The 26022-nt window shown below is 40.9% G+C and overlaps 1 protein-coding gene across 1 annotated transcript in view; it reads left to right on the forward strand.

The window, feature by feature from the left end:
• The first annotated feature begins 7560 nt into the window (after window positions 1-7560).
• The window catches only part of LOC133141760 (death-associated protein kinase 1-like), a 37862-nt gene continuing 19400 nt past the window's right edge, over window positions 7561-26022 (forward strand). The window contains exons 1-7 of the mRNA XM_061262463.1: window positions 7561-8284; window positions 20250-20471; window positions 22230-22368; window positions 22532-22661; window positions 23699-23747; window positions 24372-24398; window positions 25602-25754. Coding sequence (XP_061118447.1) covers window positions 8223-8284; window positions 20250-20471; window positions 22230-22368; window positions 22532-22661; window positions 23699-23747; window positions 24372-24398; window positions 25602-25754 — 782 coding nt within the window. The 5' untranslated portion in view covers window positions 7561-8222. The remainder of the gene's footprint in view (window positions 8285-20249; window positions 20472-22229; window positions 22369-22531; window positions 22662-23698; window positions 23748-24371; window positions 24399-25601; window positions 25755-26022) is intronic.

Raw genomic sequence — 26022 nt, forward strand, 5'->3', positions numbered from 1 at the left:
TGGAGCACTGATGTGTTTGTGCGCGTGTGTGTGTTTGTGTGTGTGTGTGTATGCATGTGTGTGTGTGTGTGTTTGTGTGTGTGTGTGTGTGCATGCGTGTGTGTCATGCATGTGTGTGTGACTGATTCATTGAAAATTTGGTTTAAATAAATTAACCAGGCTCAGTTCTGACACACATTTTAATCAGTATTCAATTGAACCATTCACAAAATACAGTACTGTGAGCTGTTCCCATCTGTTATCAATTCAGATTCATTATTCCCCCATAAGAGTAATAATGAGAGAGACTTTGCTGGAAATGGAATTGTTCACTTAATAAACCTTATCAAAGCTTCAGTGACTGCTGTACTTGAAGCAGTAACTTAAAAAAATAAATAAATAAATACATAAAAAAAACCTCTGGGAAATGGTGATTGACATTGCCAGCTGCCTAAATGAACCCTTTCTCACTCAGAATTCTTTCTCTGTTTTAACTTTTTTTTGACCAGCCACTATTTACTTGTGGTCCTAATTCTGGCGAACTATAAATTGCAACTCACATTGCAATAACAGCAGAAAAAGTCTTCCATTTTAAGAGCTGACAAGAATTCATTTGAAGAAAAGGCCAACTTCCAGGACAGAGATTAATCAGTCTGTGTTTTACAAAATGTATCTGGTTCTATACAAAAGTTCTTGTTCCTGGCATAATTATTCTCTCATGAATGCATCATTGGTATGAGGCAAAGCACACAAAAACATGCCTCTTAGTCTAAGTCTTAATAAGCCTCCTGTGAGATCATACACCATTGCCATGTGCACAGAGGATATCGTAACCGTGTTCATTTGTATTGATGATTTATTTGTCTGTAAAGACATACTGGCCTTGATTAGTATCTACAATTAGTCCATTAGTGCACGGGTTGGGCGGAAGCAATGTGGAGTCATGTGGAGTCACTCCTTTTGATTCAGGGAGCAGCTTTGGGCCTGGGGTTGTGTGTGGGTGTAAAGTTCCCTCAGCAGTCCCCGGAACAGTATGGCAGTATAACAGGAGTGGGCGAAATCTTTCTGCCCTGTCGAAATGTGTCAATGCTATGTCCCTCCAGTGCTAAAAGTTACATCAAAAATCAGGCTTGACAGACTACTACTGCACCATTTTGGCCTAATATTCTCACCTCTGAGAAATTTACCAGTGGCAATACGCCAGCGGAAAAATCTGAAGATGAATAGTTTATTTTATGGGAGGACACATCCTATCACAGACATGCACTCATTATGTGCAGTGAAGAACACAGTGCTCTGATGGCAGCAGGCAGTATTAAGTATCTCCTTCCACAGGAAGTTTGGTTTGTTTGTATTCAGTTATACCGAACGCCATTCCCCTGCATGCGTGTCCTCAGATTGTAACTGATAGAAGCAGGACCTCTGAAAGCCCCCATGCCCTCACTCCTGGGCGTCAGGAACACCCGCTTCATAAAATCTCTTGGCTGAAAACTGCGTATAAGCTTTAACAAATGAGGGTAGGTATGCATGACAATTTTTGTGTAAAAATGGGGACAGCTTTGTGGCTTCAGGGTCCAGGAATTGCTTGATTACTTTTATTAACTAGGAAAATGGAGGAAAACCTGTATAAACGTGTCAGATGGTTTGATCAGAAGTTGAGAGCAGCAGAGTCCATGAAGAATCCCTTACGCGGAACCCAACCCAGCCAGCATGCAGGGCCCCGTGGCAAAGTGGGAGGAACTCTGGGGTGTGTACACATCCACTGAGGCAGATCTGCATGTTGTCTGCGTGTGGAAGAACCAGGGGACCACAGCGCTGAAGCTGGACTAACTCTGATGTCTGTGTTTGCATCAGGCCTGTATTCTCCGTAGGCCAACCCACCCACCCCTTCCCAAGCCAGGCCCTACACAACACACTCCCCGAGCCCAGAAAGGGCCATTAATGTCCTCATTAAACTCAAAAACTCCTGCTGGATCACAGTGTCATATGCTGAAATGTATTATTTATGCTATCCTTCTTTAATTCCTTGAAAAGAGGATAGTGTAGAAGAGATCCATTTGCCAAACTGATAAGCACTGCACTTGAACGCGTCCCACATGTCATGTTAGCTATGTGTAAAGAATTAACACCTTTGACCGCAGCTGCTGGGACCCAGTTCCACTGCATTGGTTGACTATTTCCTGTGATCCAGTCCTTTGGGCCGGGCCCGCCCAAATAAAACAGCTGGCCGTCCCCAACACAGTGTCAATGAGCCCAACACGATGGTGTTATGGTGGGGTTCTTTGAAGTTGTGTCAGTCAGCCTGAAACAGGATACCTCCTGGTGGTGGTGAGATTTACTGATCGTGCCACTAAAGATGCCGCCCTCAGCTGTGCTAATGTGCTTATTCTGGGATACAATCAGTGTGAGCAGAAAAGAAGCAATGAATATATGAACTGATGTATTATGAATCTGAAGGAAATTAATATCATCTAAGATTATTTAAAAAAAAAACATTATTTGAGCATATTAGATGGACATGCCACGCAATTGGCGTATGCATTTAAATAGTTTGTTATTATAGTTTTTTTCATGCTACATTAGCGTCTTAACAAAATACTTTCATGCTTCTGTTTCAGCAGCGATAAACACCACCTGTTTAGCTGCTGAACTTTTACACTGAGAATGAGTGCCCTCTGGTGGAGAGTACAGCTGTGTCCACTCCTCACACAACATAAAACTCCACTGCTTACAATATCTGCTGACAGAAGTACACTTTGTTTCATTATCCCAGAACTCTGGCCTACAAACATTTCATCCGCAAAATGTACACAAGTTAGAACACTCACCACAAATATAACAGGACTCATCTATGATCTCCAAGATTGAGTCACATCACAATTTTAGCTATTAAAGTGATTCAGAATCAAACTGCAATTACTCTTGAGAAATAGACCCCAAGCCATGACATAACATGTTCTCCTTGGCACTATCCTAGCACAAGATTTAAAAAACTATCAGTTGATCCAATGTGGCATTCCGTAAACTAAAAGCAGTGCCAAAAGGCAAAATGAAGTTTAGAAGAAATATGAGTTCTGACAGTGTGCTTAGTGAACTGTGGCATTCTGGCCAAATACCTTCCTCCATGTTTCTCTCTAATCTTAGGTTCATGCCAAGGAGCTGCATGACTTAATGGAGTTAACACACTGCTTAATTAACTCTGTGTGAAGGCCTTTAAGCTATGAATTGGGTTGATGGGGAGGGATGGGGGTTTAGGACGCACCTTGATCAGCCCAGGAGCAATGAGCTGCTCTAATCTGAGTGGACGTCCCGTCGGGTTAGTGAAGGTGCACAGAGTCTTGTGATGGGAAATGTGTGGGAGGGAGAGGGACCCCTCCCTATAGCCCCTCCATGAGCCTCATTACCCAGAGGATTGGCCCAATCCAGTCAGCTGTAAAATGTCCAGGTACCCCCCTCAGAATTCCACAGACAATGTTTCCCCCTTCCACATGACAGCAAGAGCATGGAGTGTGATTATGCCCTCTTCGTCGTCATCACTGTGTGTTCGTACATGCATTTGTGTGTGCGCTCGTGTGTTTGTGTGCGTGTGCGGATGTGTTTGCGTGTGCAGACGTGTGTGCGTGTGAGCCAAACAAGCTTTTTACTTCAATAGTGTACACTCTTCTATGCTGTACTGTGCATCCGACATTGTCACAAAGCTGGAAAGTCCCAATTATTCAATGTATTTACTACCTGCTGGCAGAAGCATGTCCTGGATGCCCCTCTTCAAGAGGTTCAGAATTTTTGGGGGAGTGGAGTTTGTTGCAGCTGTGTAAATACAAATGATTTATGGTTCCTCATGTGACCTGTTAATGAGAGGGTCACTTCAGTGCAGGCACACCATTCTCCCAAATAAAGATGATAAGATTGTTGTTCTAACACTTACTCACTGTGAGTCACAGTGGTAGGCCAGAGGGGGACTGTACAGTGACTATGTGAGATGTGCATCACATATCCTAGATTCCAGGTGCCACAGTTCCTTTTTCTGACCACCAGAGGCCGCCAGTTCCCAGCCTGAGTGTGTCTCATTTTTGTCGGTTTGGTCACCGTTCATTATTATTATATCATTATTGAATCACTTTGTCTGCACCTGAGTTTTATTTGTTTATTCAGATCACCTGTCACCGGTCTTGTCCTGTGTACAAGTCCCTTTGCCCTTGTGTTTCATTGCAGGGTTGTTAGATTGTATGTTTGGTCAGCCTTGTGATTCCTTGTGGCTAGTTTATTCCTGGCCTCAGTTTTGTTAGTATTCCTAGTTGTCCCAGTAAAGACGTGAGTCTGAGTTTTGCCTCTGCATCCTTTCCCTGAGCACACTGTGCTACCAGGTTCCTGCAACAACTATGATGCCCCTCTTTATCTGTCCCACTCAGGCATTTTCTTCACCCGTGTGCTACACCGCCCGATTTCACTAATTACCTTATCTGAACCAGGCAGGTGGAATAATTAGTGAAATCATGTTGTGCAGTGCACAGCAGGAGAAAATGCCCGCAGACACTGTGGCCCGCAATAGTATGTACAAAAGACCGAAATCTGTGAGGCTGAGTCTGCCAATCTGGAGGGCAGACATTAGGATTCAGCCCATGTCTTTGAGCCAGTGGTCCTCACTCCTGGCCCTGGAGGGTCCCAGAGTCTGTTGTTGCTCAGCATTTGAGTAGTACAACAATTGCCAAAGCAGTTGATGAGTTAATTCAGGTCACCTGGTTTCTTGGGTCTGAATCAGTCACTGACCTTCAGGGGGTGGGGGGAGAAGAAAACCCCGGCAGACCCTATGGTTGAGGCCAGGATTGAGTATCACTGCAGTCAAAGGAAAATGTGTCCATTTAAAGCAGATTTTAGTTTTAACCCAGCACTAGACACCCGACTCTACTTAGTCTTGATTGAAGACCATGATTATTTCATTCCTTGAATCATGTATTTATTTTTACTTTTTTAACTGCTCTCATTTTGTCCCACTGTTTCTAACAGAAACTAACGACATGGCTCAGGCAGTAAGAGCAGTCGTCTGGCAGTCGGAGGGTTGCCGGTTCGATCCCCCGCCCGGGCTGTGTCAAAGTGTCCCTGAGCAAGACACCTAACCCCCAATTGCTCCTGACGAGCTGGTCGGGGCCTTGCATGGCAGCCAATCGCCGTCGGTGTGTGAGTATGTGTATGAATGGGTGAATGGAGAAGCATCAATTGTACAGCGCTTTGGATAAAGGCGCTATATAAATGCCTGCCATTTACCTTGTGCAACATTTTAAAATACCGTAACAACAATCTGTGGTAGTAAGTCATCAAACTAAATTTAACTTGTTTGTGTCACTTGTAGTCATCGTTGTCGGTCATCATCTGTGCTTAATTAGTGCCATTTACTTCATCAACTTTCATTACTGAGATGATGCAATGGGATAATTGTTCGAGAAGTGGTTTGACAAAGAGGCTATTGTGACCTCTAGCTGGCGGATGACTGAAGTACCATGCAAGAAAACGAGACAAACTGGTGGCCCTCCCCACCTAACACTTACCTTTTATTGGTATTAACCCTAACTGTTATTCCCTTCATTTTTCCTATGTTATAAAAACATCAGTTTATACTTTAGGTATACTGGTGTATTTCAACAATTCATTGGAATGCTCCATTCAAACACTTAATGTACTGTAAGCACTACTCAGCAGGCTCAGTCAAGTTGCTATACATTAACAGTAAGACTCCGCACAATCGATAAATTATGAATAGCATTCCCAGAAAAATCATGCTGACTGTAAAGTCCATGCTAAATTTAGGTAAAATGTGACATTAAAAAGCCCTTCAGAACGTGTAATAGACAGATTCCATTGAATCATTTAAAGCATAAAAGAATATTAGTTATGCCATTCTACTTTATAGGTTTTAAGAACATACTTAAATATAGCACAGACCTTGGCATATAGTCACTTAACATCGATCAATGCAATTGGAAGCACCGCTTAAAATTACTGAGTGAACCTGAGTGAATATCTCCACTCTGCCGTTCCAGGATCAAGCAAAAGATGGAGCTATTTCTCCAAACCAAAATTGTAAAAGGCTGATTTCCATGTGAAGCGTTGAGAATTGTAGGTATGTCCATTAGAGTTTACTGATGCAGAATACAAAGGACTGAAATGCAAAGGAACCATGGCCATTGTGTATAGATAAAAGGCAACTCAAATCAAAACAGCACAGTTTTCAGTGAGAAAATCATTGCTCACACAATACAATTGACTTGAAAGGATTTTGTGCAACCAAGGACCTGTCCAAAGCAGACAAGGCCAGTTAATACTCTTCAGACAGACTGAGCTGATTATTGGATGTTTGAAAATAAACATCTGTTTTCCTCAATATTCCTAACAAATAATTGCATATGACATTTTGTCAGTCTGTGTTTCATTCCAGGCCCTTAGCCTATTTCCAAGCTCCCTTGTAAGACTGGCCTAAAGCTCACAGGAAGAAATGCCTCATTTTAACACAGTACAGTCACAGAGTTTAGTGAATAAAAATGATTTCATTCGGACAGGTTGTGGTTTGCACATGGGACTATAAACTGACCATTCCCATCATCCCTGGAGAGACATTGGTTGAATCGATGAATATGTGACATTTCCCAGCTTCTCATCAGGTAGGTTATGAGCTGGGTGAATGTGTTTGGGGGCCTGATGCAGAAGATGAATCCATGTGTTGTTCATAATAATAATCCATCCATGGATCATCAGGTCTGCAGGGGGGCTGGTGCCTGTCCAGGCAGACCAGTGACCCACACACCATTACCTCACACATTCACACCCCAAGAACAAATACAAGTGAATAATAATAATAATAATTAAAAAAAATAATAATAAAAAATAAAAAATAAAAAATAATAAATAAATAAATAAATAAATAAATAAATAAATAAATAAATAAATAAATAAATAAATAAATAAATAAATAAATACACGCTACAGGGCGTCCTGTAGCGTAGTGGTTAAGGTAAATGACTGGGACACGCAAGGTCAGTGGTTCTAATCCCAGTGTAGCCACAGTAAGATCCGCACAGCCGTTGGGCCCTTGAGCAAGGCCCTTAACCCTGCATTCCTCCAGGGGAGGATTGTCTCCTGCTTAGTCTAATCAACTGTATGTCGCTCTGGATAAGAGCGTCTGCCAAATGCCAATAATAATAATAATGTAATGTAATGTAATGTAATGTAATAATAATAATGTGTTATCCAAATTACTGAAACATTTCTGAGAAACTTAAGGTAACATACTCACTGGTGTTTCTGCATCCTTTGACATACTTCAAAACCGCAAACGTTAGCACTAAACATTGATTGCTTATTACTGTCCTGTCGTGCATTTGCTTCTGGCAAACCGTAAAATGCTGCCTCTCCAGGACTGAAATATCATTGCACTTTGTATAACGTTACGCGGATTTATATGTACACACACCCACATGCAGAGCGAAACACTAGCATTAAAGCGAGCAGTCTGTAGCCTACGTTATTCACGATTACCCTATACCTTGACATACACACGCGCAGATGATAACGTCGTGTACCCACAGGAAGCCGTGCAGATTTTTTCCTAAGGTGCATCTTCTTTCATGTTATTCATATTTATAAGTTCTCATGGAGAGAAAAACTTTGCTAGCATTAGTAATCTACTGAGTTGGCCGTCAGCCTTTTTACGAAGAGGCGATTTCCTTGAGGAAGTATGACACATTTGGTTAACGGGTTTACTGAACTGTCATCCACTTCCAAACCCTCCTCTGTTGACAAGGCAACAACAAGCATGCATGCACCGTGGAGTGTGAAGTCATTTTCTCTTGGATTGAATTCTGCTCTTCGGAAAGTCGCCATTTAAACTTGATTTTTGAAAAAACCGTGAACTTCCAGGATTTGTAATGTTTCCAAAACTCCGCTGTGTTATTGGTGTAAAGTCACGTCAGCGAACCGCTCTAGGGGGTGAAGCTGATCTCTACTGAGTGGTAGTGAGTGCGCTTTCCTTTTGCGATGATGTCCTGGCTGCAGTTGTCCGTATAAATTGCATATGTCTTGAACTGTTCTGCTATCGTTTATAGATGTTTATAATGCTTATAACATTATGGCGTGCCCCCCTCATAGACTAAAATGAGGGACGATTCGCCGCAAAATTGAAAGGTTGAGAGGTTGAAAGATATACGGTATTTTGGTGAAATCGACGGGCGCTGATTCGGGAATCTCGTCTCACCATGACAGCATTCAATCAAGAGAATGTTGAGGAATACTATGAAATCGGTGAAGAGCTTGGGAGGTAGGTGATTTCATGAGACACGATATATTGTTTAGCTTGGTTTGTCATTTAACAGGTGATGTAGGTACTAATGAATTGTAGCATTGCTACTTACAATGTTGTATGTAAGTTTCAGAAAACCCATATGTGGTATGGATGTACAGTGAAATTGTATTGTGTAACACTTTGACAAGGCCGGTTTACTAAATATTGTTGAGAGAAACCTGTGTAAGTGCTACTTATCGATTCTAAAATATTTTTATCAATAAAATCTAAAATCTAATTTTGGTTTTTATAGTTGGAATAGAATAAAACAAATTACTACGTGATTACAGCGCGCAATATTATATTAGATTAGAATACCCGAAATAAGACACTATTCAAACACTCACTTTACTGATACATTGAGTGATGAGTAAATATGGCATACATTGATGGGACGTCCTTCTGAGTTCTGGGGTGATAGCTTTTGAGTTAGAGTAGCCTTAAACTATTATTGGTGAAACTCCATGGTTGCCCGAAGTGACGAACTAGTTCTGGTTTGAGATCCACAGTGATGTTGCAGTGTATGGTACTGCTTTAGTGTAACATTGTCGTTGTCTTGAGTTTCAGCCAGTGGGGAGAATTCAATCGAATCTTAAATATCTTATTTGACTACTAAGAAAGGAACATGTAAGAATTGCACTTACCTTGAAAGGGGTATTAGGTTTCAGATGTGAAAAGCAATACAGTATAAGACCAAAGACTTGGGATGAATCCCTTCCGGATATTTCTGTGGGATATCATAATCAAATTTCCCGTGTAGGGTTGATATGTAAAAAAAAATTTTTGTTACTCTTACTTATATTTCATACCTTAAATTTGAATTTGATTGATTTACTCGTTGATCCTGAAAGATGAATATGATCAGAAACTCCACTCATGTCATGTTCTGTTTTATGAACAATTTTGAGTATCATATGAAGAAATGATTTGAATGAACAAAAATTGCATGAAATATATCTTAACTTCCATCCCACTAGCTTGCCCTGCCAATGCAATGGTTCTAGCTGCCAGCTGTGGTATGCTAGTTTGAAAGTTGATTGTACTCTTCAAGGGTTCTAAATTTCTGTATGTTTACACTAGGACTCGGAACAGTACTGTCTTCTTAGGTCCACTTTTGCACTTGTTCTTGTGTTTGATTTGCACTTTGTTGTACGTCGCTCTGGATAAGAGCGTCTGCTAAATGCCATGTAATGTAATGTAATGTACAGTGGGAAGACAACGGAGGAAACCCAGAAAAGTATATTTGCTAGATTATTATACAAAGAAGGCTGTCATTTTGCACAATTTATTTCCTTGATTTGCTAATCATGTGTCAGGTGTTTTACTGTATGAGGTGGTACAACAGCATTTATAATACAGAGAGCCACCATTTCTCCTCCATTTGCAGTTTTTTGTGGTTTCCCTTCAATCAGCCTGTTTACTCTTCGGAAACAAGACGTGTGGACACCTTAGACAATCAGTGACTTAATTACTTAGCTGCTGGTACACACCAAAACAATCAGACACTGTCCCCCTCCTGGACTGGAGACTGACAGCCCTGCTCTAAAGGAATAGTAGGGCCCATAGAAACTCCTGACCATGTAACTTGAGACATGTGGTCATTGTTTTAACACTTATTGTATCACTGTAGGCACTTTAACTTCAGAATGTCTTTTTATTTTCAATGAACCGCACGTATACATCAATTATACCATTAAGGATTAATTAGGAAAAGCTTGTCATCAGAAATCAATATTATGTGATGTGCCAACAAAGTGAAAGAGAACAGCAGGGCATCCAAAGGTAATTATTACCCTTTATTAAGGGAATCTGTCTCATTAATGACATAAAATCTGCCTCTTACTTGCCAATACTTTATTTTTTTCCCCCCGAAATTCTTGTTTTATTTGGGTTTTCACTCACACAATAGCACCGACCACCCCTTTGATTGGATGTAATGGGCCCCACTTTTCAGTACTGTTAAGAGCTGAGGGGAGTGTGGCACCAGGCTGGGTTAAACACATAGCCCCTCTCCATGGAGCGGTGGTGCTCTTCATTGTGCAGACAGTCTGTTTCCTGGGTGGCCTTTTTAATGGAGTCGGGCGCTTGAATGAGATGTGGAGCATTTACTCACTTGGCATTCATGGCGATGTGTAATGCAGCTACAACTCCATCTTGCAGCCCATCCCCTGCACAAAAGCAGCATCATGCCCACTTCCCTCTGCTCAAGCCGGGCCGCATGACTGTGGGCTTATTGTTTGCTAAATCTGTCATTGAATGTTTTTCATCCTCTCAGTCGTGTTTTAATAGAAATATGAGTATAATATGCTGCAAATATGGATATGAGTTAACAGCTGTACTCATCAGGGTGTGAGCATTGTATATGTTTGAGTACTTTATTTATTTTCCTCCTTTTTCCTGACCTTGAAAAACCATTTTCTTGGACTGTTGCCTCATGATCTTTAATTGTCATTATTTTAATAGTTTGCGACCATTTGTATAACTGGTTGAGAATGGAGGCATAGACGTTTTTTGTATGTAAACAAAGGGCTGCATCCAGGCCTATAAATTATGCATAGTATGCCTTTAAAGCAGCCTGTAGCATAGTGGTTAAGATACGTGACTTGGACACGCAAGGTCGGTGGTTCAATCCCTGGTGTAGCCACAATAAGATCCGCACAGCCGTTGGGCAGTTGAGCAAGGCCCTTAACCCTGTATTGATCCAGGGTAGGATTGTCTCCTGCTTAGTCTAGTCAACTGCTCTGGATAAGAGCGTCTGCCAAAATGCCATTAATGTCATTTATGTAAAGGGGATTCCATGCTCACTATCGTGCAGTGAAATCCATGTAGGTGCAATATTCACTTTTTAGCAACGGTGAGGTGAGAACTGCTTGCTCTCGCATGCTTGCAATAGAACTGTTAGCTGAGGCAGGAACTGCACTGACGCCCCAGGGTATAGTTACTCCTATATCCAAGTCAAATGAGTGATACTGGTGAAAATGGCTTAGATCAGGGTTCTCTGGTGGACTGCAGTATATGCAGGTCTCTGGGTGGTTTCCTTTCAACCTGAAGCCTATACTGTAGGCTCTGGAAACAAGGCGGTTTTTAGCCAATCACTGACAATGGCAATATCTATCTATGAGGCAAATTCTCCCCATGATGCTAAGGCTGCAAAGAAGTATGCTGTGCATACAACAGAAACTAAAATAATCACAAAACCGACAAACCTGAAGTGGGGATGCACCATGGCTGACCAACTGTAGAAACTCCACTACATAGGAGTCTTCTTCTTTTATTTATTAATGTGTGGGTTTTAGCCCACGACCCATGGCAGCTTTGGTCTGTATTGTAAAGTGTAAGGTGTTTAACAAACACTGGGCTTTCTATGTCAATGATCTTAGTGTGGCCATGACTAATGAAGAAATCTCTAAGGTCATATGAAACTAGAATGCTGCTTCTGAATTCATGACTGTTATTTGAAGGCTAAGTTCTCCTCACAGAGTGAGGTGTACATTCTAAAAGTGACAAGAATGCATGCCCCAGTCATGCAGTTGGCATCCTCTTGCTTTCCTGTGAAATGTAGCCTAGCCAGAAAAAGTAGGCTTATAACGATGTGAGACCATTCTGTAAAGTACAAACAGCCTGGGCGAACAATGTTCTAGGAATGTTTGGGTAATTCCACAAAATATTAATGACCGGAAAATATTAATTGAAAACTGAAAGGAGAGTCAATTTTATTTTGTTATATTCTTATAATATTTTATTATATCAATATAAATCTGTAATAAAATTTTGTGAAATTTCTGTTATGTGTGAAATTATTTTGTGTGGCAGTTTTGGATTTCATCAGCTTGCTAGGTGGCTAGTTAAAAATCAGTGTCTTGCACCAGGCTTGCTGAAAATGAAGGGACAGATGGTGACAAGAAAAATGTGAGTGTGCCATCAACAAATCAAAGTTTGTCACAGGAAATGTGTCTAAATGCAACACCATTTCTGATGCTTTTCCCGCATTGTGCGCAGTGGGCCAGGACATTCAGCAGACAATCTTATTTACATTTTATATACAATAAATGTTTACGGCTGGATATTTTATGAAAGCAGTGAGTATTCAATGGTCAAGAGTGCAACAGCAGCACATCAGCTGGGCGTTATAGTTGCAACCTCTTATGTGCACAGTTACAAGTTTGTTTTTTAAGTCAGTTCAACTGATTTCAATGTAATTAATATATGATATCTTCACATACATTTTTTTAACTGCATATAGAACTGCAACAATGAACCTGCTATACTATATCATATATTTGAGAAATGAAGCAGTTCATATTTGGAGGCCAAACTGTGTAAAGGAATCACAGTGATGTAAAGCACTTTTTGCAATTAATAGTTTCAAAGCTGGGTAAAACATAAATACCTCAGTTCTGGTTAAGGTGCAACTGTGCATTTATAAGTTTGGTGCTACTTAGGGACCAGTGGTATTTCAGCATAATTTTAAATGTTTTTATCTGAACTTTGGTAAACAAAGCTGCCCAGTATAATTAAGTGTCTTGCTTTAAACTGCCCTTTTTGAATATTATCTCTCCGAATCAATTTTATTTTCATCATATAACCTGAACTGGACTGTTCTTTTATATATGCTCTTAACCTTTAAAAATATGAATCAGTTTAATTTCTCTCTGGCTGATATTTCCTTTCGTCTTCTTTTTTATGAATGAAAGAAATGTCAAAGGGCACTCATTTCCTCCCAGTTACAAGATTTCATCTAGAAAATCCAGTTTCATACCGATTTGCAATGAACAAGACTTTCTTGCTATTGCTCGGCTGTGCAGTTCGACTTTTATGAAGGCATAAAATACCTTTTCCATAAATACTTTTTATTTTTATAAACGTCTTCAGTGGAGCAGCTTATATGTTTTCATGTAGGATCACTGTAAATTACGTACTCAACAGTTTCAAGGGGAAGTTCAGGGGAAGGACTAATGCGATGTTTAATGTTTAAAACAGGAAGCAGCCAGCAGGTTATTAGAAAGGCTTCTGCATGCAGCTCATGCCATGGTTGCCCCAGTACCGTATCTGTTTCCACATAGATTCTGTTCAGTTACAAAGAGAGAGAGCGAGATTGACTCCAAGGGCACAACACAGGGTTGGGTTTGTCCGCTGTGTCCAGAGTGGGATTGGGTCCCTCAGCAGAGTGTATGGATGGATACAGCATCCATACCCTCTGATGCTATTATAGCCTTGGCCTGTCTTTCATCTTCGCTTGCGTATCAATTTGACCTTTTCCTAGAAGATGCATCCTGGGTGATACTGTACAGGAACCTGTACAGGAACCTGGAAATACTTATGTTGGTATTGCATTGATTTTGAATGTTGTGTCCTCCATTATGATAACAGGACAGATAGACCAGTCTAAGCTGAGTCCCCTACAACTGCCCTTATCATCTTTCATCTTGTGTCCCTCACTGGTGTGATTTTTTTCATTTGATGTGAATACACACCCTGACGCCCTGCAAATATAGAAACACATTGACTTCTGTACAACCCTGCTGCTTAAAATGAGGATGGTCTCATATACACATGACAACATACACTCAGTGATCACTTTATTTGGTAGACCTGTACACCAGATTGTTAATGCAAATATTTAATCAGCCAATTATGTGGCAGCAACTAAATGCATAAGAGCATGCAGATGTGGTCAAGAGGTTCAGCTGTTGTTCAGACCAAATGTCAGAATGGGGAAGAAATGTGATCTAAGTGACTTTGACTGTGGAATGATTGCCAGACAGGGTGGTTTCAGTAGTAGTCTCTAGAGTTTGCAGAGAATGGTGCAAAAAAAACAAAACGGCGATCAGCAGTTCAGAACACGCAACGCGTCAGACCTCTAAATGATTAGGCTACAGCAGCAGAAGACCAATAAGTCTAATACCTAATAAAGTTCTGACTTAGTGTATATTATGTCTGGCTTTAGAGTTATGATATCTCCTTTATATGCCATTTCAGTTTCATGAGAGAAGAAAATATTTATTTCTTAACTTCCATATCATGTTCTAGTTCCCTGAGCGAGGCCTTCAGTGATTAAAAGAAGAAACAATTTTGAAATTGTTTAACATTGACTAAATACAATAAACAACATAAAAGTATGGCTGACTCATTGTGTGACTAAGTGTGAAGCTAGACTTCCTTGCTTCTCCTTAAATAATAATTATGTATTTTCTCAAGAGCATGCAGTGCGATGTATCAACAAAAGTGCACAGTCTTAATATAATTCACTTGCATCATTTATAATTGAGCTGTTTATAATTTCACACTAAGCTTATTATTATTAAATTGTTAAGTTGTCCAATTAATTATTTCATTGCATCCATAATTATCGACACTGATCTGAAGGTGATCATCACACTCATTATACACAACCACTTTCGGCAGTGTTGTTCTGTACAGACGACCGCTGGACCATGGTCAGATACATTGTTCTTCAGAACATACTTTCTCTTGCTAAGAGAGCCGGGCCCCAGATGGTTGATAAAATTAACTCATTTGCATCGTCTGTACTAAAGGATACTGTCAGTGGAATTATTCCACTGTAGGTGCGTCCCATTAGTCGGAAAATGCATGCTCCTTCACTCCACTACCGCCCTCCTCCACTCTGTGCCCCGGAAACCGATCTTTTTGGACTCCTTCCCTCCACTGCCCCATTATCGAAGTATACAAATACAACTCCCACATTTCAGTGGAAGTCTTTTCACATTTCTGGGTGACATCATCATGCTCACGTCCACATACTATGAAAGCCTAGCCCACAAAATCCAGCACTGTCCAGATCCAGAAAGAGGAGATGGCAGTGAACTTGAATTCCCCCAGTTATGCAAAATATTTAGCCAAATTTGCGTGTTGTTATTATCACGCATAGCATCCTACCTGGATTGCGAAATGTCCGTTTTTGTGGCTCATATCCTATAAGCAAATTTACCAATTTAAAATGGTAGCGGGTTTATATATTTGTACATAAAACCAATATGACTCTAAATCAGCATTGTCGCTACCATTATTTCAGTGTGTGAACATGCATGGATGAATTTATTCAACTAACCATTTCCAAATATTTACATATTGTATTATTACCAATAAATTTGTTACAGATGTTACAGTCGGAAACATTGTGAACACTGTACTTTGGAAACGATAACTCAAATAATATGTCATGCGATATAGGCTGTTTATATAGGCATTACTGTTTCTGAATATGCGTATGTGAGATACAATATCCTAGAACATAAGCTGTACGAGGTGTTCAGATCAGACACATCAGGATTCTGGGATTACAGTAAATAGGCCTAGTTATGTTTGTATAGATCCAATGTTGCTGTATGCTGATTGCAATGCCATGTTTGTGTTTTTAACAGGCTACTGCATTCTACTATCCAGCTTGAGCTTGACACTTACAAGCTATTTTTTAGCTTCAAATGGGCTGGCCATATGTAAGATCTGTAATGGGTTATGGGAATATTTGTGGGCTTGGCAAAAAAATAACAGTTATGACAAGGCTATTTCTTCAAAAAAGACGACGACTTTGTCGAGGACAGCAAAGCCGAAAAGCTTCTCCCGATTTTCTTCACTCCCCCTCGTTCTCTCCTTTGCTCCACTCGTTAACTCCACTCCTTTGCTCCACATAATTCTGCTGGAGTGGAGGAGTGATGGTGGAGGAGTGGAGTGAAGGAGGTGCAGTGAAAGATAATGGGATGCACCTTGTGTCTTACTGACTTGGCTGTAAGAGGGATCTGAAACCCTCAGCAGACAGCAGTTACTCCTGGGGGACCTGAAAGCAAATTCAATTCAATTATATTCCTTTCTGTCTCTTATTATGCTGCCTGCTAGATTTAGGCTCAAGAGTTCCTGTAGCCATAGCAACACACACAATTTGTCAGTGTTATTGATGCACTGTCACATCACTATTAACGGTAGACGATGTTTGATTAGGCGTTTGTAATGTAATGGCCCTGTGTTGCTGCAGTATCTTCTGCAGAAGCACCTTTGTGTGATGAAGTGGAATCTTGGGGAACATTGAAGTGGGGCATTGAGGAACCAATGTACAGTAACTCCATTTTGTGCAGATTTGAGCATTTCATTACTATTCTTAGCAATGCCATTGGCTCACAGACTTACAGGTAAATAAAATAGAATGTCTATACTAAGTGTGAGATGGATTTTTTTCATTTATGAACTGAGAGTGAGCTGAAGATGTAGATATTTACACCACTGTTCAAAGTGAAATACCAGATCTGAGCTCCTAAAATGAGCTCCTAACACCTCAGTGTTGTTGCTTACTCTATCTCTATCTCTGACTCCTCTCTCACTGCCCTCCTTATACCCTCCATCTCCCAGTAGAGACAGGTGTCATTGATATAATTCTCCAAGCTCTTTTGAAGGTTTTCTCACCTCTTCTGACAGCACATCTGCTTACTAACTTCATTTAAATGATCTAAACTTAGTTCAGGTTACAATAAATGTAGAACTCAGTTTTATTTTTTATTTATCTGCATATTTAATGTGTTGGCATATGTTTGGTGCATAGATTCATATAGGTATATAGCACAGAATATGATAAGTAAATGTGATCTACAAAATGGCTTCAGTGAGCTTACCTAAATGGTGCAGACTGCACAGTATTGCTAATAGTCCTACTGTATTGAGAAGTTCCCTATACTGTGACTAATGACCAGACCATAGTAAGTGAAGACCACTTACATATCTCATTTGAGAGAGGGAAACTTGTACAACAAGTGCTCTCATGGCTGTGCTGGGGCATTAGGGAGGAGTGACCTGGCACTCAAACACTCAAGTACTAACCAAATATCCCCGTGCATAGCATCAGCACTCTGCTGAGCATGCAGGGAGGAACAGCCTTGTTGAATACACTATTTATAACTGCCATGCTTTTCAGCTTTGCCTGGTCAGAGACCGGAATTTTCTTCCACTCGTAACATGTAAACTCCAGCAGTATGCGTGGAGCTGAGATTCATTTTACGGAGGCCAGGAGCTTCCTTGCGTAACAGTATCTGCTAGCTCGATAAATTATGTAAAAAACAATGTAATATAGACATTATTTCACAACTGATTACTCAAAGTTTGTTTGCAGATGGTGTGGAATAATGACATCAGGATTAGAAGTATGTTTTCTGTGTTGGAGGCTGTGTGCACCAGTAACGCTGTGGCATAATTAAATGCTTAGCATCTCAATCATCAGATCCTCTCAATTGAAGAAATTCCCTACAGTCTGAAGGCAACATGCATGGTTTACCGGTATGTTACAGTAATACATGGGGGTTTTTCAGAATAGCAGAATACTAGAGTTCAGTTCTTAAACATTACTGGTTAAAAGCAGCCCTGAGTTTGTGCATAATCTTAGAAGAGGCTTTGAAGCACAGGTATTTTTAATTTTTTTGTATTGGCTTAATGAAAGTGCTGTAGTGAGTGGAAGAGAAGCCACACTGACCAGAGGTAAACACATTTTAAATATCAGGTTCTGTGGTATTATCTTTTTCTGAAGATAGTCTTTGGGCACACTTGACACTGGTCACACATTACCCAGGCCAGCGGCCTACTGCAGCGAGTTCTTACCAAGCACAAAATCCACACAATGTCCTGCACAGTGCTGTCATTTGGCAAGGGCGTCATTTGACACAGTTACTATTGAAACACTCCATCACCATGGCATTTCCGATTTAGGAGCAAAAGGCCACTCTGACATTTTGATATGCACAGTTGTGTCAGTTTAAGATTCAAACAGGCCCCGAGAGGACCTTTGTGGGGGTTTTTTTCCTCACTCGAACTGCCAAATTTACACAGCCACAGACAAGCTTCCTCTTTGTGGGCTGGCCATTGTGCTGAATGTGATGTAATTTGCATTGCACGCTGGGATGTGGCTCTCTTTGGGAAGATTTCAATAAGGAATACTGAGGCTGCACTTCATGGTGCCATGGAAACTGGCATAGCAGACAAACCACTGATGTCTTATTTATTGTTGTGACTGACAGTGCTTTTCATATTCCCTGAACGGAAAGGGCAGTCTTTCATATACAAGCTTGCCCAGGTACACTCATTTACAATTGATTAGTCAAACAATATGTTCTTATCCCTCTTAGAAATAAATTGTTTGATTATTATCACCCTGTTATTTGATTATTATCACCCTGTTATTTGATTATTATCGCCCTGTTATTTTGTTAGGATGGTATAGTCCTGGCATGTGCCCCATTTAATACACTTTACATTTAATGATGTTTTTCACAAAACCAAGCATTATGCCTTATGTTAAACATTAAATCAGGAAGCATTTTAAAACACAATCATATTTTCATACATGGTAACATAGAAATTCTTGCCCCTGGTTTACAGTTTTACATACATATACATTTCCATTTATGGGTGTTAATTCTAAAGGGGAATTCTGCATTTCAAAGTTTTCTTACATTTCCGGATCATCTCATAGTTGTTTCCCAGCCTGTTTGTTTGTTTGTCATGTGAGCACTGAAAACTGTCAAAAAATGGGCCTCCATAAAAATACATTACCAGACTCCAGAAAAAGCAGCAGCATACATCCGATTAGCATGACTAAACTGTCTCCTGTACAGTCTTCCTTCCTTCCTGCCATTGTTTGAGAAATATCCAGCTGCTTGTCTGGCTACAGTCATATTACAGCTTTAAAAAGTCAAAAGGGCCCCTTCAACAAGTGGCACCAGTGCAGGCTTGGTCATGTTGATCCTGGTCAGTGCCATTAGCTGATAATTGGGAGTCCACAGTGACGATGCATTTGGCTATGCTTTTCAAGAGGTTTGGTGGTTTGAAGTGAATAAGGGTTGCTCGGGTTATATTGAGCTCTTGTACTATCAATCAATCAATCAATCAACCTGTATTTAAACAGGAAAGGACAATGAGAACCATGATATCTATTACATTGTGACCTATAGTATGGGATGAGTGCATTGGAGAAGGTCTTGCATTCAGTGCAGTGCTGCTTGCACAGGTGACTGACAATGACAAATTGGAGAGGGATGAAAAATCGAATTATTATTATTAATTTGGTCAATTTTTTTTTGCCTGATGAAACATTTATGTGTCCTCATTAAAGATATTGACTTTAGCTTTGTAAAAACTGTTCAGGCTGCCTATATCTCTTTTGCCTAGCTTTTAGTTTCACTCTGGGTCTTTGGTGGATAAATATAATATGTAAAGGCGGACTGGTGATGGTATAGCATTTCAGTTTGTGGTTCAGGCCTGCATGGAGTCTGTATGCAATACTACTGCATATGCCATAGTCACTTGTATGACAGGCTCTGTATGCTGCTCATTACTGTGGATGGGGTGGCATAACAGGGCCTTGGTGGGATCATCGTCATGGTGACAGTACGGACTGCAGGAGGAGCACTCAACACTAAATGCAGTGTTTGTTTACTCTTTCAAGTATTTCACAGTTGACTGCACACTGGGAGCCGTGCTTGAGACAGTCTGTGGTTTCTGATTTCACCATGTAGTTGACTGGTGAGTCACGAGGATTACGGCATTGCTTTGGTGGTGACAACCAGGAATGTCGAAAGGTTGTATTTTGGAGTTTCTGTTGACATGTTTAATTCAAATGGATTTATACATCTGGAAGTCTGTAGTTTGGATTTGTGTTTTTTTGCATTTTTACAATGCATTGGGAACTGGAATTATTGTGAGCGGGGCATATTATCACACTTTTCACTCTTTCTTACATTTCTTTGGTGCAATACATCACAGTGGAATAAATATCATACCAAGTGGCACATATTTTGTATTTATTACATCTTCATATCTTATTTATTTACATAATTTTAGACAGGTAAGCAAGAGCTGTCTGCTTGTGACAACTCTCCCCAGTGATCATTGATCTTCTTTAGACATTAAGGGTATAGACCACACATATATGTTTTGTTCCCCGCAGCGGTCACTTTGCAGTGGTGAAGAAATGCAGGGAGAAAAGCTCTGGCACGGGGTTCGCGGCCAAATTCATCAAGAAGCGTCGGAGCAAGTCCAGCCGGCGGGGCGTGTCGAGAGACGACATTGAGCGAGAGGTCAGCATCCTGAAGGAGATTCAGCACCCCAACGTCATCACGCTGCACGACGTGTTCGAGAACAAGGCCGAGGTCATCCTCATTCTGGAGCTGTGAGTACGGCCGCTCGTCGCCCTGTCCGATGCCGCTGTGTAACCGCAGCCGGAGCTGTCCGTAGTGGCACGGCCTTTAAGGATGCGGGGTCAATGTCCCAGTGAGGCGTTGTACACTTGAGCATGGTACTTGAGTGTTTCAGTAAACATCCAGCTGTAACTATACAAAATGAATGCTCTGAACATCACCTGGCATAAACAAAATAAGAAATGGAAAATAAGTTTCACTTGATGCAAATTGCATTTCATGAATGCAAATTATTATGTAATATGAATATACGAATGCACATTAAAAATATAATATTATTTCTGCCATGGATATTTTTGTGTTGCAATGAAAGTTGCTGCCCTTTTACTTATGTATGTACTGCTAAGGATCCTTCTGTATTTGTTTTCACTATTATTCTGCAGTCGTGTCCATATGAAAGGATCAGGGTTAAATAAGATATGATAAGTTGCTGGGGGTTCGCCCCAAACCAGTGATCTCACCAGCTTACAATGCGGTTGAACCAGCTGTGCTTGTTGTAAGGGATTCTGGCTTTTTGTAGAATCACACGGAGGAACCTTTTTTGTGCCGTCAAGAAAATGTCTCATATGTCATCCTGTTGGAAACCTCCCCAAACATGGCCAGTATTTGTGTATTAAAGGCCCCATATTGTGGAAAATGACAATTCCCTTGCTACATGGATTATAAAGGAGTTGAAGGTATATAATCCAGGTTAATAACTGCTTAAGCAGTTTATTCCTATCAATGGGCCTTCAGTAAAACAGCCTGTTCTTGGTGAAGCTCATGAGTGGTGGTGCAGACATGTTTTTGGTACCAAAAATCACACAAACGTCAGGATCAGGATCTAAAATAAAACACTGGAAAGGTGTACAATATGGGACCTTTAAGCCTAACGACTATATACTGTGTACAGAGTGTGCCTATCACTGAATATGTTGAACGTATCCGTAAAATTGAATGAACGTATTGTGGTTTGGTGGGAAAGAAAACATTGTCCCTGCATGTTTTCCTTTGTCTGGGTGGCAGGTTGTTTGGAAAGACCTCTTGGCCTCAATAGGCTTGTTATCACAAGCCATTATTTTGTCACAGCTCCACAGCTGCTTCACGGCTTCTTAATCACAAGCCACATGTCTCATGTACATGTGAAAACTAGAATTGTTATGCCATTAACAAATAAGTTTGTTTTGCTTTGCCAACGTATGATTTTTTTTTTAAAGAAAGAAAAAAAACTCCAGTTGTGCTTGTAGCTGTCTGATACAAAGGTCATTTTGAAAATATGGTGCATAGTGTATACTCATGTCCAAGAATGCCATGAATGCCATGAATTATGGTCCATCCTGAAATGATGTGGTGAGGTGACTGTCTCTGATGGAGAGCTCTTTGAAATGATGTGGTGAGATGACTCCCTGATGCAGCGTGGTTGGGGAGAGCTCTTTGAAATGATGTGGTGAAATGACTGTCCCTGATGGAGAGCTCTTTGAAATGATGTGGAGAGATGACTGTCCCTGATGGAGAGCTCTTTGAAATGATGTGGTGTCCCTGATGGAGAGCTCTTTGAAATGATGTGGTGAGATGATGGTCCATCCTGAAATGATGTGGTGAGATGACTGTCTCTGATGGAGAGCTCTTTGAAATGATGTGGTGAGATGACTGTCCCTGATGGAGAGCTCTTTGAAATGACGTGGTGAAATGACTGTCCCTGATGGAGAGCTCTTTGAAATGACGTGGTGAAATGACTGTCCCTGATGCAGCGTGGCGGGGGGAGAGCTCTTTGACTTCCTGGCGGAGAAGGAGTCCCTGACAGAGGAGCAGGCCACCAAGTTCCTGAAGCAGATCCTGGAGGGAGTCCTCTATCTGCACTCTAAGCAGATTGCCCACTTTGACCTGAAGGTAGAGTCCACTCATCATGTCAGGAGTGCTTTTGATTATTGCCTAGTGACTCCAGCAGAAAGTACTATTTTTCACCCTCTCTCTCTCTCTCTCTCTCTCTCTCTCTCTCTCACTCTCACACTCTCTCTCGCTTGCTCTCTTCTGTAACTTTTTCTCTTCACAGCCAGAAAACATTATGCTGCTGAACAGGACTGCCCCTCACCCACGCATCAAGCTCATTGACTTTGGATTGGCCCACAAGATTACTTTTAGCAATGATTTCAAGAACATTTTTGGGACTCCGGAATTTGTGGGTTAGTCTTTCCCAGTACTTGTTTTTATTTCTTCATTCTCTACTAAATCTGTCAGGGTGTGCCCCCTGGTGTTTGTGCCAACCCTGCTTCCCTGGCGCAGGTTGTAAATTTGGAACGGGGAGAGGTGAAAAGAGATTTTGCTGCACACAGGTCTGCTTCACTGAGTCACTTCCTCCTGATCTCCCCGGGGCAACCTTTATGTGCTGCTGCTGCAGAGAGATGTTCCTGTTTAGTTTAGGAGCGCACTGCCCTCCCGGGCAGCCTAATCCATCCTCTTTTGAACAGCAGCCAGCAGCACCACAGGGAATCGCACCAGTGCAGTGTGACAAATAGAGATCAGAGACACTGGCATGGCCAGTGCCCAGCAAGTATCCCACTTTCTATTAGGGCCAGGAGCCACTGGACTGATGCATCATGCAGGCACAGGGAAACAGTCCAAACGCGGTTGCCAGGTTTACGGAGATAAAAGCCATTTAAAATGTAGGACTAACCTTGCAATCGAGTGGCTGCACAAAGCGTAAAACTTGTCATCCAGAAGAGAGCAATTCTTGCTTTGCCTTGCAATGTCTCCGATTTGCCGAATTGTGGTTTTTGTGTTATTCCATAAAGGGCAGTTATTCTGACTCTACTGCTTTTATTTCAGCGAAACAGCTGCACTGTCAGGATCCAGACTCTCAGATTTAAGACAGGATCACTTAATCAGGGAAATTCTTTTTGTTTTTCGCCCCATTCTCTGCAAACTGTAGAGACTGTTGTGCATGAAAATCCCAGGAGATCAGCAGTTTCTGAGATACTCGAACCACCCTGTCTGGCACCAACAATAATTCCACAGTCAAAATCACTTAGATCACATTTCTTCCCCATTCTGACATTTGGTCTAAGAAACAGCTGAACCTCTTGACCATGTCTGCATGCTTGTATGCATTTAGTTGCTGCCACATGATTGACTGATTAAATACTTGCATTAACAAGCTGGTGTACAGGTCTACCTAATAAAGTGCTCACTGTGTGTATATTTCTCTGTGTCATGTGTGCAGCTCCAGAAGTGGTCAACTATGAGTCACTTGGCCTTGCATCTGACATGTGGTGAGATATTCTATCACTCACTTAAGCAGCAGTCGGTTCAGTTTCCCCAATCTCTTCAAGAGCGTAAAATGTTTACGAGTGTAAAATGTCGGCACTAGTCGTGAGATTCCAAGAATCGTGTGTGCCCTGTTAATCCCTTTCCGCCTTCTTACTGAAAGAGAACAAATCAATTACCTCTAAACATACCTGTGTCCCTTACCCTACCACAAATGTGTGTTGTTTTGTAAAGGTGCTCTTGTGATATTGCTTCTGCAACATTTATTTTGGTTGATTAAAAAAGCTATTCAAACCGCCTTAGTAAATCAGGTAGCCTATTGTCTCATGTCAATTGTGTTGAAGAAAGTGCAATATGTTAGCACAAATGTAATTTTGATTACGCATTGAAACACACCTGAAAAGTTAATTGAAGGGAAGGCTATCTTCAAGTAACTCTTTAGAGTTACTCTTGAATAATTCTCCTCACATCATGTTTTGGGAAATGCACATGACATTTTCAATACTTGTCTTGAAATTGTGCGTGAAGTCTGTCATGCATTTTAAAGACACGTCGCTATTGGGAAACTCACCCCAGATAATTACCATCCTGCATTTCTGCCATATAATTTATTTTCTTTTTCATTGCAGGAGTGTTGGTGTGATCACATATATTCTGTAAGTACAAACATAATGATATAATGATGAACATGTGTATGAAATGTAGAATTGTAACAATATATGGCATATATACATGCAGAATTGTAACATGAATCACATTACTAGCTGTAGTTTGTTTATTTATTGATATATATGTGGTGGACTCCCTTGAGTGCTACCATGTGTACATTGTACATATTTTGTATGCATGGATGTAGAGCACTGAGTGCTGTCTTGCTTTTCCTAGCTGGGCTTATTGTAAACTTACGCATAAGTATAACTTGTCATATTCCGATCTCTGCAAAAACCACAGTGTCTAAATCAGTGGTCCTTACTCCTGGCCATGGAGAGCCACTGGGTGTGCTGGTTTTTGTTTTTGCCTTAATATCAGCAACCAATCCAGACCCAATAGACCACTTGAGGTGAGTTAACTTTGTAATTTACTGCTATAATTGATCATGAGCTGAGTAACAACAAGGCTGCACACTCTGCAGCTCTCTAAGGCCAGGAATATTTTTTTTAGGACCACAGGTTTTCTTCCCACCTACTCCACAGTCGCTACTGTATAAGTGGAGCTCCAATCAGTTAGCATCACACCATATGCCTTACTGCAGTCTGTCACTGGTGCTGCTGGTGTGTGGGTGAAGCCTTATCTCATTAGCAGCACTGGTTTTGATGGCTGACAGTACATTGCCCCTTCTCCCCATTTGTAATTCTAATTCACCATGATGTATTTGCATCATTTGGTTGTGGCTTAAGCAGTAATCTGTATTTGCTCCAGTCTCCCGACTCTCCTTGTCTGCCACTTCTGCTTTCCTTGGCTGCCTGATTTCATTTGCGCTGAAATTACATTTGTGCCGTTTGCTTGAGAGCAACGTGCGTTTAATTGGATGACAGCAAGTGTGAAACTGCTTATCAGGGATATTTTTTTGCCTACTTAGAAATGCCTGCATATGGTAAACACGAAGCACAGCCGGAAGGATTTTAACTAGGCACTCTGAAAGTATCAGCTGCCTTTGACCTATCGTCTTCCATTTCCTCAATATTTGCAATGAACAGATTTGACTGCTTATCCATTAGCTTCCCTGTCACCCATTCCCCACTTTGTTAATATTCGCAATTGCTCTAGCACTCAAACAACCAACACGTCAGGCACAATGTTTTGACATCAGTGTGTCTTGTGTAATCTTTGCTCCCCCGCCTCCCATTGAACTATGACAGCCTGAGTGGTGCTTCTCCGTTCCTGGGTGACAGCAAACAGGAGACGCTGGCCAATGTATCTGCCGTCAATTACCAGTTTGATGAGGAGTTCTTCAGGAACACCAGCAGCCTGGCCAAAGATTTCATCTCAAAGCTCCTCATCAAAGACCCAAAGTATGCTGCCTTTCAGTCACTGAGGAATTCAATACTGGCTGTGTGGACTGTAAATAATAATAATAATAATAATAACAATAACAATAACAATAACAATAATACTAATCTGTCATACATTCCAGCTTTATTTGTATAGATTGTGACAAATATATTTTTAAGTATGGGAACATTTTTATATGATTGTAATTGCATTCTGTTTAATCATTTCTTACCCTCTCTCAAATCATCAGTGTCAGTCTAGTCTGTACAGACCAGCTAGCATAATGAC

This window comes from Conger conger, chromosome 12, assembly GCF_963514075.1.
Source record: "Conger conger chromosome 12, fConCon1.1, whole genome shotgun sequence".
NCBI classification, from domain to species: domain Eukaryota; kingdom Metazoa; phylum Chordata; class Actinopteri; order Anguilliformes; family Congridae; genus Conger; species Conger conger.